Here is a 15,727-nt window from a genome sequence, read left to right as displayed (position 1 = left end):
TGAAAAACACAGCATGAGAACTCTGTGAAGCATACACAAGTATCAATAGCCAAATCAATCAAGCAGAAGAAAGAATATCAGAAATTGAAGATCAACTTACTGAAATAAGGCATAAAGACAAGATTAGAGAAAAAAAATGAAAAAGATGATCAAAGCCTCCAAGAAATATGGGACTATGTGGAAAGACCAAATCTATGACTGATTGGTGTACCTGAAAGTGAGGGGAAGAATGGAACCAAGTTGGAAAACATACTTCATGATATTATCCAGGAGAACTTCCCCAACCTAGCAAGACAGGCCAACATTCAAATTCAGGAAATACAGAAAACACCACTAAGATACTCCATGAGAAGAGCAACATGAAGATACATAATCATCAGATTCTCGAAGGTTGAAATGAAAGAAAAATTGTTAAAGGCAGCCACAGAGAAAGGTCAGGTTTCTTAGAAAGGGAAGCCCATCAGACTAACAGTGGATCTCTCTGCAGAAACCCTACAAGCCAGAAGAGAGTAGGGACCAATATTCAACATTCTTAAAGAAAAGAATTTTCAACCCAGAATTTCATATCCAGCCAAACTAAGCTTCATAAGTGAAGGAGAATTAAAATCCTTTACAGACAAGCAAATGCTGAAGGATTTTGTCACCACCAGGCTTGCCCTACAAGAGCTCCTGAAGGAAGCACTAAATATGGAAAGGAAAAACCAGTACCAGCTACTGCAAATACATACCAAATTGTAAAGAACATCAACACTATGAAGAAACTACATCAAGTAACAGCCACAATAACCAGCTACCATCATAATGACAGAATCAAATTCACACAATGACAGAATCAAATTCACATAATGACAGAATCAAATAACAATATTAATCTTAAATGTAAACGGGCTAAATGCCCCAATTAAAAGACACAGACTGGCAAATTGGATAGAGTCAAGACCCATCAGTGTGCTGTATTCAGGAGACTCATCTCACATGCAAAGACACACATAGGCTCAAAATAAAAAGATGGAGGAATATTTACCAAGCAAATGCAAAGAAAAAAAAAAGCAAGGGTTGCAATCCTAGTCTCTGATAAAACAGACTTTAAACCAACAAAGATCAAAACAGACAAAGAAGGCCATTACATAATGGTAAAGGGATCAATGCAACAAGAAGAGCTAACTATCCTAAATATATATGCACCCAATACAGGAGTACCCAGATTCATAAAGCAAGTTCCTAAAGACATACAAAGAGACTTAGACTCACACACAGTAATAGTGGAAGACTTTAACACCCCATTGTCAGTATTAGATCAATGAGACAGAAAATTAACAAGGATATCCAGGACTTGAACTCAGCTCTGGACCAAGCGGACCTAATAGATATCTACAGAACTCTCCACCCCAAATCAGGAGAATATACATTCTTCTCAGCAACACATTGCACTTATTCTAAAATTGACCACATAATTGGAAGTAAAACACTCCTCAGTAAATGCAAAAGAACAGAAATCATAACAAACAGTCTTTCAGACCACAGTGCAATCAAATTAGGACTCAGGATTAGGAAACCCACTCAAAACTGCACAACTACATGGAAACTGAACAACCCGCTCCTGAATGACTACTGGGAAAACAACAAAATGAAAGCAGAAATAAAGATGTGTTTTGAAACCAATGAGAACAAAGACACAATGTACCAGAATCTCTGGGACACAGCCAAAGCAGCATTAGAGGGAAATGTATAGCACTAAATGCCCACAGGAGAAAGCAGGAAAGATCTAAAATCGACACCCTAACATCACAATTAAAAGAATTAGACAAGCAAGAGCAAACAAATTCAAAAGCTAGAAGACAAGAAATAATGAAGATCAGAGCAGAGCTGAAGGAGATAGAGACATGAAAGTCCCTTCAAAAAAATCAGTGAATCCAGGAGCTGGTTTTTTAAAAAGATCAATAAAATAGATAGACCGCTCAGACTAATAAAAAAGAACAGAGAAGAATCAAATAGATGCAATAAAAAATGATAAAGGGAATATCACAACTGATCCTACAGAAATACAAACTACCATCAGAGAATACTATAAACACCTCTATGAAAATAAACTAGAAAATCTAGAAGAAATGGATAAATTCCTGGACACATACACCCTCCCAAGACTAAATCAGGAAGAAGTAGAATCCCTGAATAGACCAATAACAAGTTCTGAAATTAAGGCAGTAATTAATAGCCTACCAACCAAAAAAAGCCCGGGACCAGATGGATTCACAGCCAAATTCTACCAGAGGTACAAAGAGGAGCTGGTACCATTCCTTCTGAAATTATTCCAAGCAATAGAAAAAGAGAGACTCCTCCCTAATTCATTTTATGAGGCCGGCATCATTCTGACACCAAAACCTGGCAGAGACACAACAAAAAAAGAAAATTTCAGGCCAATGTCCCTGATGAACATCAATGCAAAAATCCTCAATAAAATACTGACAAACCGAATCCAGCAGCATATCAAAAAGCTTATCCACCACAATCAAGTCGGCTTCATCCCTGGGATACAAGGCTGGTTCGACATAGACAAATCAGTAAATGTAATCCATCACATAAACAGAACCAATGACAAAAACCACATGATTATCTCAATAGATGCAGAAAAGGCCTTCGATAAAATTCAACACCGCTTCATGCTAAAAACTCTCAATAAACTAGGTGTTCATGTCCTCAAAATAATAAGAGCTATTTATGACAAACCCATAGCCAATATCATACCGAATGGGGAAAAGCTGGAAGCATTCCCTTTGAAAACTGGCAAAGACAAGGATACCCTCTCTCACCATTCCTATTCAACATAGTATTGGAAGTTCTGTCCAGGGCAATCAGGCAAGAGAAAGAAATAAAAGGTACTCAAATAGGAAGAGAGGAAGTCAAATTGTCTCTGTTTGCAGATGACATGATTGTATATTTAGAAAACCCCATTGTCTCAGCCCAAAAACTCCTTAAGCTGATAATCAACTTCAGCAAAGTCTCTGGATACAAAATCAATGTGCAAAAATCACAAGCATCCCTATACACCAATAATAGACAAGCAGAGAGCCAAATAATGAGTGAACTTCCCATTCACAATTGCTACAAAGAAAATAAAATACCAAGGAATACAACTTACAAGGGATGTGAAGGACCTCTTCAAAAAGAACTACAAACCAGTGCTCAAGAAAAATAAGAGAGGACACAAACAAATGGAAAAAAAATTCCATGCTTATCAATAGGAAGAATCAATATCATGAAAATGGCCATACTGCCCAAAGTAATTTATAGATTCAATGCTATTCCCATCAAGCTACCATTGACTTTCTTCACAGAATTAGAAAAAACTACTTTAAATTTCATATGGAACCAAAAAAGAGCCTGTATAGCCAAGACTATCCTAAGCAAAAAGAACAAAGCTGGAGGCATCACGTTACCTGACTTCAGACTATACTACAAGGCTACAGTAACCAAAACAGCATGGTACTGGTGCCAAAACAGACATATAGACCAATGGAACAGAACAGAGGCCTCAGAAATAACACCACACATCTGCAACCATATGATCTTTGACAAACCTGATAAAAACAAGCAATGGGGAAAGGATTCTCTATGTAATAAATGTTGCTGGGAAAACTGGCTAGCCATATGCAGAAAACTGAAACTGGACCCCTTCCTTACACCTTATACAAAATTAACTCAAGTTGGATTAAAGACTTAAATATAAAACCTAAAACCATAAAAACCATGAAGAAAACCTAGGCAATACCATTCAGGACATAGACATGGGCAAAGACTTCATGACTAAAATATCAAAAGCAATTGCAGCAAAAGCCAAAATTGACAACTGTGATCTGATTAAACTAAAGAGCTTCTGCACAGCAAAAGAAACTGCCATCAGAGTATTCCTACAGAATAGGAGAAAAGTTTTGCAATCTATCAATCTGACAAAGGTCTAATATCTGGAATGTACAGTGAACTTAAACAAATTTACAAGAAAAAACCAACCCCATCAAAAAGTGGCCGAAGGATATGAACAGACACTTCTCAAAAGAAGATGTTTATGCAGCCAACAAACATGAAAAAAAGCTCATCATCACTGGTCATTAGAGAAATGCAAATCAAAAACACAATGAGATACTATCTCATGCCAGTTAGAATGGCAATCATTAAAAAGTCAGAAAACAACAGATGTAGAGAGAGGATGTGGAAAAATAGGAATGCTTTTACACTGTTGGTGGGAGTGTAAATTAGTTCAACCATTGTGGGAGACAGTGTGGCAATTCTTCAAGGATCTAGAACCAGAAATACCATTTGACCCAACAATCCCGTTACTGGGTATATACCCAAAGGATTATAAATCATTCTACTGTAAAGACACATGCACACATATGTTTACTGCAGCACTATTTACAATAGCAAAGACTTGGAACCAACCAAAATGCCCATCAGTGATAGACTGGATAAAGAAAATGTGGCACATATACCCCATGAAATACTATGCAGCCATAAAAAAGAATGAGTTCATGTCCTTTGGAGGGACATGGATGAAGCTGGAAAGCATCATTCTCAGCAGACTAACACAGGAACAGAAAACCAAACACTGCATGTTCTCACTCATAAGTGGGAGTTGAACAATGATAACACATGGACACAGGGAGGGGAGCATCACACACCGGGGCCTGTTGGGGGGTGGGGGGACAAATATCTAATGCATGCAGGGCTTAAAACCTAGATGTTGGGATGATAGGTCCGGCAAAGCACCATCACACATGTATACCTATGTAACAAACCTGCATGTTCTGCACTTGTATCCCAGAAATTAATGTAAAAAAAAAAGGAATATTTTATCCATTTATCCTTTTTTTCTTGCATTTTCAGGTGTTTTGTAGCCAGAGTGCACAGTGATCTCTAGTGTATTTTTTTTTTGCTAGAAAAAGAGGTCTATAATTCATTTATTTTTCTTCATCTTTCTACACACTATACCCATCCTGGCTGGAATTTTATAGGAGCATATATCTTCTGGCTAAGAGTTTGAAATGTAATATTGAGTTTATGCATTAGATTTTAAAGCTTTTTTTTTTTTTTTCATTTGTAGAAAGGAATGCCTTAGTTATGTTCCTAATTTTAAGGGAATCTATGCCTTATTTCATTTTATTTTTATTTATTTATTTTTTTTTTTTTTGAGATGGAGTCTTGCTCTGTTGCCCAGGCTGGAGTGCAGTGGCATGATCTCGGCTCACTGCAAGCTCCGCCTCCCGGGTTCACACCATTCTCCTGCCTCAGTCTTCCAAGTAGCTGGGACTACAGGCACCCGCCACCACACCCAGCTAATTTTGTGTGTGTGTGTGTGTTTTTAGTAGAGACGAGGTTTCGCCGTGTTAGCCAGGATAGTCTCGATCTCCTGACCTCGTGATCCGCCTGCCTCGGCCTCCCAAAGTGCTGGGATTACAAGTGTGAGCCACCATGCCCGGCCCCACCTCATTTTAGTATTGTTATGTTAGCTAGAGATAGATCTCCAATGTCTTAGTTATAGGTAATTTTGATGAAGTTGGTGGGTACATTTAATTTTAAGTAAATACGTTTTTTACAATAACGTCTTAACCAATGTTTCCTATGATAAGTGTTCTTAGTCTCAAGGTTGTAAGTTGATAATCTTTGGAAATATTAAAACAAAACTGCCAATATTGCACAAAAAAGCCTATATTTTAGACTCCACTTTGTTGGTAATCCTGGGTGACAATATTCTACATGCCAGCCTAGTCACTTACAGTTCTTCGAAAGCTGCCACACTGTTTAATGGCTCCATACTTCACACCAGCCATTCCCTCATCCTGGAATGCTTCCTTCCTCCCTACCATTCTTGATGAACTCACACTCAGATACCCACAAGGAGAGCTAGCTGTGTGGTTTCATTATCTCTAGGACTTAACCCTTATTACTTGACTTATTATAACTCTGGGGCAATTATTTGATGTATAATGCATAGTGGGTATTCAGGAAATATGGAATAGAACAAGATCCTAGGGATCCTGGACTATATAGCATTTCTGATTGCTTTCAGTTATGAGAGGCTTAATTCTTATATACATGTAGCTTATGATGCTGGTTGTTTTAACAAATAAGTGAATGTTTTAGAGGAACCTTTGTTTGTTTATGCATTAATTTTTGAATGGGTAACTGCCATGGTTTGGATGTATCCCCCAAAACTCATGAGTTGGAAACTTGACTCCCCAATGCAGCGGTGTCGAAAGGTAGGGCTTAATGGGAGATGTTTGGGTCATGGGGGCACTGCCCTTGTTAATAGATTAATGTCATTATCATGGGAGTAGGTTCCTTATTAAGGGATGAGTTTGGTTCCCTCTTGCTCTTTCCCTTACCCTCTCTCTGCCCCTTCCACCATGGGATGATGTAGCAAGATGGCTCTCACTAGATATCAGAACCTTGATCTTAGACTTTGCAGCCCCCAGAACTGTAAGGATATAAGTTTCCATTCTATATAAATTGCTCAGTCTCAGGCATTCTGTTATAGCAGCACAAAATGGATTGAGACAGTAACCCTTGTCACATTGCAATCTGAGTGCCAATACATCAGCCACATTGAGCTCACACCATTAGAGGCTAGGACAAAGGAAAACCACTCTTTTGTGGGGTGTAGGATACATAATAAGTGTGTGGGCTACAGCCCTGGGGTTACACTGACAACATTGTTATACAGACACTAGAAATAGATCAGAAAAAGTTTAGATGTTTTCTGCTGGATCAATTTCTAGGAATGTTCCAAAATACCAATCATTGTATTTTCTAAGAGAAGACACTCTGCTTTGGTGTGAAGGGTCTTTGGTTTATGAAAAACTGTGCTTTTCACATATAAGTTGTCACAGCTGTTCCAGGTCATGTGTGGTCTCTTAGTAGCATGTAGGTTTGGAAACCCTAGTGAGGCAGTGTAGGCAGAATATATAGCCATTAGAACCAGACAAATGTGAGATTAAGTCTTTGCTCCACCAGTTACTGCTCCACCAGTAAGTGCTGGCCCTGGAAAAGCACTTAACTTCCCTAAGCTTCAGCTTCCTCCTGCAAAACGTGGGAACTTTCACTTACCTTACAGGTTGTGGAAAGGATGTTGAGGTTCCTAGCACAGTGCCTACACGTGGTAAATGTCCAATATAGTAGTGCCCCCTTTATCTGTTTTTGCCTTCCATGGTTTCGGTTACCCACAGTCAGCTGTGGCCCAAAAATATTACATGGAAAGTTCCAGAAATAAACAATTCATAAGTTTTAAACTATGTTCTGTTGTGAGTAGCATGATGAAATCTTCCACTGTTCCACTCTGTCCCAAGCAGAACACAAATCATCTCTTTGTCCAATGTCTCCATGCTGTCTACACTCTCTGCCTGTGAGTCACTTAGCCATCTTTGTTATCAGACTGACTGTCACGGTATCACAGATCTTGTGTCCAAGTAACCTTTATTTTCTTTAATTATGGCCCCAAAGTGCAAGAGTAGTGATGCTGACAGTTTAGATATGGCAAAGAGAAGCCATAAAGTGCTTCAAGTGAAAAGGTGAAAGGTTGTGACTTAACAAGGAAAGGAAAAATCTGAGGTTGCTGAGATCTACAGTAGGAACAAATCTTCTGTCTGTGAAATTGAGAACAATGTATTGTAATTATTCTATTATTGGTCATTGTTAGTGTCTTATTGTGCCTAATTTATAGATTAAGCTTTATTATAGGTATGTATGTATGGGAAAAATATATTGTATATAGGGTTTAATACTGCCTTTGGTTTCAGGCATCCACTAGGCATCGAGGAACATATGCCCTGCAGATAATTGGGAACTACTGTAAATAATCACTGATATTATATTTCCCTAGAAAATCAGTTATTAAAGTAATTTCAAGAACAAGAACAAAACACCTTCAACCTAATGCTATATTTGTAGGTACCCTGGGCACAGTGTAGCAAAACTTGTTTTTCTTATTTACATTGTTGTACATGGGAATAAAAAGATATAAGTGGTAAAAGATTTAGTTAGAAAAGTGGAAGGTGTCTTGAGAAATTTTTGAAAATCTATATTGAAGCAAATGAAACAGAGAATAAAGAAGGCAGGCCCTAGAAAAAATTTACTTTAAAAATCAGAATTTTCTGTGTTGTGCACCAGAGAGTTTTATTTAATATGTCAAATATTCACTCAAAATGTTGAACACACTAAGTTTGTGCATTCAAAATTTTCCACAATATATTCATATAATAACATGCACTCTATTTTTGCTATGAAGTATAACCCGAGGCAGCTGAAGCATCTTTCAAAGTTTTTAAGAAGACAAAGCAAACACAACCAAATTATTTTCTTTAGACAAAGCAATACTATGTTAGCTAAAGTGTGTCCACATAACCCAGAAATAATGTAAATACAGGAGTAGAATTAGGAGCAATTTAATATCTACTATATGTGCTTTTGTTAGATTTTCATAGACTGTGTATTTATGAGGAGAAGGTAGGACATGGTCTACTAGTCAAGCAAGCTCAGACTATAACATTATTTTAGCATAATGACATGAGGAGCAGGACAGGGCTTGGTTGTCAGCCATTTAACTTAAGAGTTTACCCTGTTCCTTCAATGTTCAACCCATTGCCCTAAATCCTGGGAGTGGGTTCAATTGTGTCTTCTCCAAAGAGGTATGTTGAAGCCCTAACCCACGTACTAGAATGTGACTGTATTTGGAGATAGAACCTTTTAGGAGGTAATTAAGTCAAAATGGGATTGTTAGGGTGGGCTGTAATTCATTATGACTGGTGAACTTACAAGAAGATACATATCGGGGGTGCACTGGCACAGAGGAAAGGCCATGTGAAGCAAGAAGGCAGCCATCTGCAAGCCAAGGAGAGAAATTTCAGAAGGAACCAACCCTACCGACATCTTGATCTTGGACTTTAAGCTGCCAGAACTGTGAGAAAACAAATTTCTAATGTTTAAGCCACCCAGTCTGGGATATTTTGTTATGGCAGCCCTGGCAAACTACAGTAGTTCCCCCTTATCCTTGAGGGATATGTTCTAAGATCCCTGGTGGATGCCTGAAACTGCTGATACTACTGAACCCTATGTATACTATATATTTTTTCCTATACATACATACTTATGATGAAGTTTAATTTATAAATTAGGCCAAGTAAGAGATTAACAACAAGGAATAATAAAATAAGACAATTATAACAATATGCTAGCATCACTACCCTTACACTTTGCCATTTTTCAGTAGAATAAGGGTTTCTTGAACACAAGCAAGGTTTTATCAGGCTACTCAGAACGTTGCTCTTTCTCTTATACTCATCTAATCCATCATGAAATTCTGTGGCTTGGCTTTCAAAATATATCCGGGATTTGACCACTTATCACCACCCTCATTGCTAATACACAGTTCAATCCATGGTTGCTGGTCAAATGTGCCATCATAGTCAAATCCACTATCATAGTCAAATTTACCATCATAGTTCACCTGGGTTATGTGCAGTAGCCTCTAACAGGGCTCTTTGATTTCACCCTTGCTTCATTTCCACCCCCAGTCTTTCCTCAACACAGTAGCCAGAGCAATCCTTATAAAATTAGATCAGATCGCTTCTCTCCTAAGTTCAACACTCTCCAGTGACTTTCCATTTGAAATAAAGTAAAATCCAAAGTCCTGGCTGGGCACAGTGGCTCATGCCTATAATCCCAGCACTTTGGGAGGCCAAGGTGGATGGATCACCTGAGGTCAGGAGTTCAAGACCAGTCTGACCAACACGGCAAAACCCTGTCTCTACTAAAAAATACAAAAATGAGTGAGCATGGTGGCGGGCACCTGTAATCCCAGCTAGTCGGGAGCCTGAGGCAGGGAGAATTGCTTGAACCCAGGAGGTGGAAGTTGCAGTGAGCTGAGATCACACCACAGCACTCCAGCCTGGGCGACACAGCAAGACTGTATCTCGGAAAAAAAAAAAAAAATCCAAAGCCCTTCTAATTAATTACAAGGTCCTCCATGAGCTGGCCTACCATTATTTCTCTGGGTCATTTCCTAGCACTGTCTCCCTAGCTCACTAGGCTATAGCTAAACCAGCCGCCTTGCTGTTCCTAGGACACACTGAGCATGCTTTCACTTATGGGGCTTTGCAATGGCTGTCCCCTCTACCTGGAACATTGCTTTCCAGATATGCTCTTGGTGAGCTACCTCAACTCTTTTCAAGGCTACCTTCCAATGGGCTTCGTTGTGACTCTTCTATTTACATTAGTTAACTCCACCCACATTCTCCTCTCGATTCCCTAACTCCCTCACCTGCTCCATTTTTATTTCTGTAGCAATTATCGCCTTTTAAAATACTGCATAATTATAATTAAGCTTAATATTTCTTGTCTGTCTCCTCTACTAGAAGTTCTGTGAGGGTAAATGCTTGTCTGTTTTGTTCATCTGTGTTTCATGAGTGCCTAAAATAGTACCTGGCACATAGTAGACACTCAATAGCTATTTGCTGAATGAAGGAATAAATGAATAATAGAGCAATAATTAATTGTCATATGCCAGGTCTTATTCTAAGTATGTTTTATATCTTGTTTCATTTAAACCTCACCACAGTCTGTGAGGTAGGTATTAATTATTCTTAATACAAAGATAAAGAAAATAGGCTTAGAGAGGTTAAAGGTAGAACTGAGATTTGAACCTAGGCAGTCTAATCCCAAAGCCTTTCAGTTTTTAAATTCAACCACCCTGTGAAGTTAGGAAAATAGGTAAGTGGTTATGATTATTCTCATTTTCTAGATGACAGAACTGAGACTTAGAGATTTTAAGTAACTTTCTCAAGGTGAATGGGAACCTTACCTAGTGAATGGGAAACCTTAGGTTGTCCTGATGCCCTAAGTTCCTGGGTTTGTTATAACCTGGCCTGGTGTCTCTCCTTGCCCTTTTCAGGGACTCCTTCCCTTCAGTGCTATTTTTCTATGTCTTCTCTTCCATGTCTAAGGCATTCCACAGTCTTCATTACCCACAGAATTCCCTGTAGTAGTCTACCACAACATAGTTCTCTTTGGTTGTACCTCTTATTAGATCGCTTACTGCTATACCTGACAAAAGGAAGAAAAACTATCAACCTTCTCAAGAAAAATACACATACACATAACATCTAGACTACAATAGACTCTAGCTAAAACTGATTCATTCTTGACTTCAATCCTCTTGCAATAAATAGATACCTTTCCACCATCCCATTTTCTAGGGTCTCACTAATTAATTGGTTAGTTATTATTAAATGTGTCAGTGAAGGCTTATAGATTCATTTATTCATTTGTGCATTCATTCATTCATTCATTCCATAGGCATTTTTGAGCATCTATTGTGTATAAGGCAGAATACTAAATTCTGTGGGGAATCAAAAATGACCTTTATAGTACTATGCCCTCAAGACATTTCCAATCAGAGCCAATGAGATTCAGTTTGGGTATTTTTGTCTAAGTTTTCACTTTCCACTAGATTCAATGTTGAAAGGCCCATGAGACTGCAGTTGCTACAGCCACTGTGTTGCCATGACAGAAGATCCTGTCTAGATTGGAGCCCACCCAGAAAAACCAGCTCAAAGAGGTAGAAAGAGAAAGAGAGAGAGAAACTGGCTCCTGAGGACACAGTTTTAATCCCTGCATCAAGCTGTGCCTGAAGCTAACCCCACAGTAGTCTCTTTCTGTAACAAAGTCCAAAAAAGGATTTTCTTTTCATTTAAGTCAGTTTGAGTTGTATTTTCTGTTATAAGCTTTTAGAATAGTCCTAATACATATAGGCCTTTCTAGTTATATTTTTAACATCCTGATACCTTTCCAGAGATAGCTTCACACATAAGGAACCACCTTAGCATCCTTCACTCAATGCTGAAAGTGAGCATCTGGTCTGCCTTTGGGCCAATGCTAAATCTCTTCAACAGCATCCTTTACCGAAGCAACATTGTCCCAGAATCTGCTGAAGCAGCAAGAAAAGAGGTCAGCAGTAGGACCAAGCTGCATATCTTCTTAGGCAGGAGGGCATCACTATTGAGGCCAAATGGACACTCACTAGCAAGGTGGCTGGAAACAACTGTTCTAGAAAGAACCCAAGGAAAAATTTCCAGGAGGAACCCAAACAGAAAAATCTATGTGGGTTGTATTCTGTAGTGCAAGTACTAAGGGAAGCGGGTGGTCTCAGAGGGTTAGCCAGTGAGAACATTGCCAGAAATGGTAAGATGCAGAGGCTCCTGAAAGAGCCAGCATTTAGACATCTGTCATAACAAAGGACATTCAATAGCTAAGAGATCACTTTAAATAGCACCAAATATTTTTAAAGTTCCTTTCTTTTAATCCATCTTCCACCTTCCCTGATTAAAAAGTCATGAAGATGAGGGGCAGGAGGGGAGGTGAAACAAAGAAAATGAAAAAATAGACTGTTTCTTCCTTTATCCTTCCAAACTATGAGTCAGGCCCAAGCTGAGGGAAAGAGAGAAGATTCAGTTGAATGAGAAATGGAAGTTTTGATTTGAACTGGACTTTTGACATACCTGAATATCTAATTGTTCTAATGTCTCAACAGGACTGGGAAGCTAAGGGATTTGCCAAGGCATGGGGAAAAGAGGATCTTTATGTTTGAAGAATGATAGAAAAAATAAAGCTGTTCATTATTACATTCTACCACGTTTAGCCAATTAAACAGGTTTTACTGGAGGTGGTTCTGTGGTAATTATTCCATAGGCTTATCTTGAGTTAGATCAAGCTTGTCCAAACTGCAGCCCACAGGTTGCATGTGGCCCAGAACAGCTTTGAATATGGCCTAACACAAATTTGTAAACTTTCTTAAAACATTATGAGAATTTTTTTTGCAATTTTTTTTAGCTCATCAGCTGTCATTAGCGTTAGTGTATTTTATGTGTGGCCCAAGACAATTCTTCTTCCAATGTGGCCCAGAGAAGCCAAAAGATTAAATATCCCAAGTTAGACCATAAGAAACAGCACAATGCAAATTACCCTCATATTTACTATCATAATGGTTTCTCTAGGAGAATTCATGAGGAAATATCTCTATGAGCTTAGTATCAGGGGTAGTTCTGCTTCTCTGGACCAAGTGTTGTGCTTTTATTCAGTTAGTATACCAAATGGAATGGGGGTGTGAGTGAGAAAGATCCATTCTGTGGAAGGTACTTTTTAATTTATTATTTATTTTTTTCGAGACAGGGCCTTACTCTGTCACCCAAGCTGGGTGCAATGGCATGAACATGGCTCACTGTAGCCCTGACCTCCTGGGCTCAAGCAATCCTCCTGCCTCAGCCTTCCAAGTAGCTGTGACCACAGGGGCACACCACCACAGCTGGCTAAATTAAAAAAAAATTGTCAAGATAGAGTCTCACTATGTTGTCTAGGCTGGTCTTGAACTCCTAGACTCAAGTAATCCTCTCACCTTGGCCTCCCAAAGTGCTGGGATTATAGGAGTGAGCCACCACATATGGCCTACGGGGCATATTTTGTCCCTGACAATGTTTACAATTGCTGATACATGTTGGTAATATGAAGTAGATGAACTCTTACTCTGTTTTATTGCAGTTTATACATTTTCTACAGAAAATGCACCCCATCATTGCTTATAGCCCACCCACGTGGACTGCTCATTCTGTGAATCATGTTTTACAGGTGAGTTTTGGCTACTGAAAGCTTGGAGTCAAACCTGTATGCCTCTTCCTTTGTCTGCCAATATATTTTGTATATTAGGCCTCGGCCCTGGCTCCAATTTAGATTACCATTTTTTTCCCCTACTTTGTCCCTCTCTTTGACCTTTTAACTTACTTCTATTCTTTGTGTGCAGAACTTTGTAAGCCCTGTTAGATCCTTACTGCAGCAATGTACATAAGCAATGTAATAAACAGGATGATATTCAATGCCCATATCAAATCATCCTGTGTGTGTAGAATCACAAGTGCATTTCATTCTAGACACAAGACATAATTTTGCACATTTCAAAATGCAGTAAACGATTCCTAGAATGCTATTTTAGAAGCTTTCCTTAGGAAACAGCACCACGTGGCATAACTCACCTACCCCAGTAGTGTGATCTCCCTTTGGTCCTGTGTAGGAAGTGGGAGTTTCTCCCCTCCTCCTGTGCCAGCTGCTCCGGTTTCTTTTCTCCTGAGTAAATGTACATTCATCTTGCTCGAAAGTACACTCTCCAGGTGGAGGTGGAAGTTTCTCTGCAAGAAAATAGCAGATGTTGCAATCACTGAGACTCTTTCAATGACTCTGTGTTGCTAGCAGCCCACTCTGCATGTATGAATGTTGTCTGGCCATATGCCATGCGATGGAGAGGCAGCCCCCACTGGTGGCCCACCTACACGGAGCCACTGCTTCCAGCTAGAGGCTGCATTCCACTGAGGGTCCTGCCACAGACATAGAGAACAATCAGATATACAGATCTAAAATACTGGGCTACTTTGAGAAAAAAACTTTCTCTGACTTGTGAATTTTTGTGAATTTCTTTTTATAAAGCTCTGGAAATTATAGGTATATTGCCTTTATGAAAATATGGAAAATAATAAAATTTCATAATGCAGGCACTTTCTTCAGAAATCCTGGATGAGTGAAGGGTATCCTCATAACAACTCCACAGTTGCTTTGTAGGTGGGGGAGAATGTGAGAGTGCTAAATGGACTCCTGGAGGCATAGCTGTGTGGAACAAATGACTTCACTTCTCTGTGCCTTAGAGTTCTTATCTCTAATGTGGGAATATTGATGGTAGTCACTTCATGGGTCTGTGAGGATTAAATGAGATGGTATATGTAAAGTGATCATTTTTAATGTGAAGTTCTCAATAATTAAATTTTAGAACTTATTTTGCCACCCAGAGGTTTATTTTCCTTTTCCCAAATCCAATGTTTATGTCTTTGAATGCTATCTTCAATAACATTCATAATTATTAGAATGGTACTTCTTCCCAATTTATTGGGGACTTTTCCTTTGACTAAACTTGGTTGTACCTCCCTATATCCAGATTCTTAGCTACATTTTTGTAATAAATAGCTTGTTTCATATGTCTCTTTTGTGATCATTGTTTTACTTCATTTTATTTTACATACAGTACTGGTTAATGAAACCTCATTCTTTCTTCTATGCCTTGAGTGGAACGATTTTTATCTGGGTTGTCCTTGCAGTGCCTGGCAAATTAAGAGACTAAGAACAAATTGTCTTTTAATTAAATAAACATGGAGATTATTCTCCAGCACCAGACTGATACCACGATTTGCCTGTGTGTCAAAGAAATGGATGTCCTATGATGTAGGATGCAATGGTAATTAGCAGATACAGATCAATGATTGGGATTGAGTTATGCACCATTTTCTCATTAGGCGTAATGTATGACACATAGCTAGCTACCATGACTTTATTTTGCTACTATCATCATTGCTTGGTCTATTGTTCCACTGTCATTTAATTCACTTAGAAAATGTTTATTAAAATTTTTAAATTACATGCTTAGCAAGTATCTGTGAAATAAAAATTTCATTAATATTGCTTGAAAATCTGCATTCATGTAAGATAACAAAAACAACAGTAATAGTAATAACTATAGTAGAAGATATTTGTTTTTAAAGCACTGTTTTGTGCCAGGTCTTATGCTAGGAAAATGTATATGTATTATCCCCAATATTCAGGTAGATACCACTAGTTCCCTTCCAAATGAGGATAAAGGGGTTAAGTC

At 38.6% G+C, this 15,727-nt stretch overlaps 1 protein-coding gene across 7 annotated transcripts in view; it reads right to left on the bottom strand.

The window, feature by feature from the left end:
* The window catches only part of MAMDC2 (MAM domain containing 2), a 175,575-nt gene that overhangs the window by 34,535 nt on the left and 125,313 nt on the right, over positions 1–15,727 (bottom strand). For 4 of the 7 annotated variants that reach the window (XM_520065.6, XM_016960941.4, XM_016960939.3 and 1 more), the window contains exon 11: positions 14,070–14,222. In XM_520065.6, coding sequence (XP_520065.2) covers positions 14,070–14,222 — 153 coding nt within the window. Of the gene's footprint in view, positions 1–8,841; positions 8,948–14,069; positions 14,223–15,727 lie in introns of those variants that run through there. The other 3 variants (XM_024345716.3, XM_016960940.4, XM_054658156.2) reach the window with 2 other exon arrangements.

Source organism: Pan troglodytes, chromosome 11 (assembly GCF_028858775.2).
Source record: "Pan troglodytes isolate AG18354 chromosome 11, NHGRI_mPanTro3-v2.0_pri, whole genome shotgun sequence".
In the NCBI taxonomy this organism is placed as follows: domain Eukaryota; kingdom Metazoa; phylum Chordata; class Mammalia; order Primates; family Hominidae; genus Pan; species Pan troglodytes.
The sequence above is the reverse complement of the archived record's forward strand: the minus strand, read 5'-3'. Positions and strand labels throughout refer to the sequence as shown.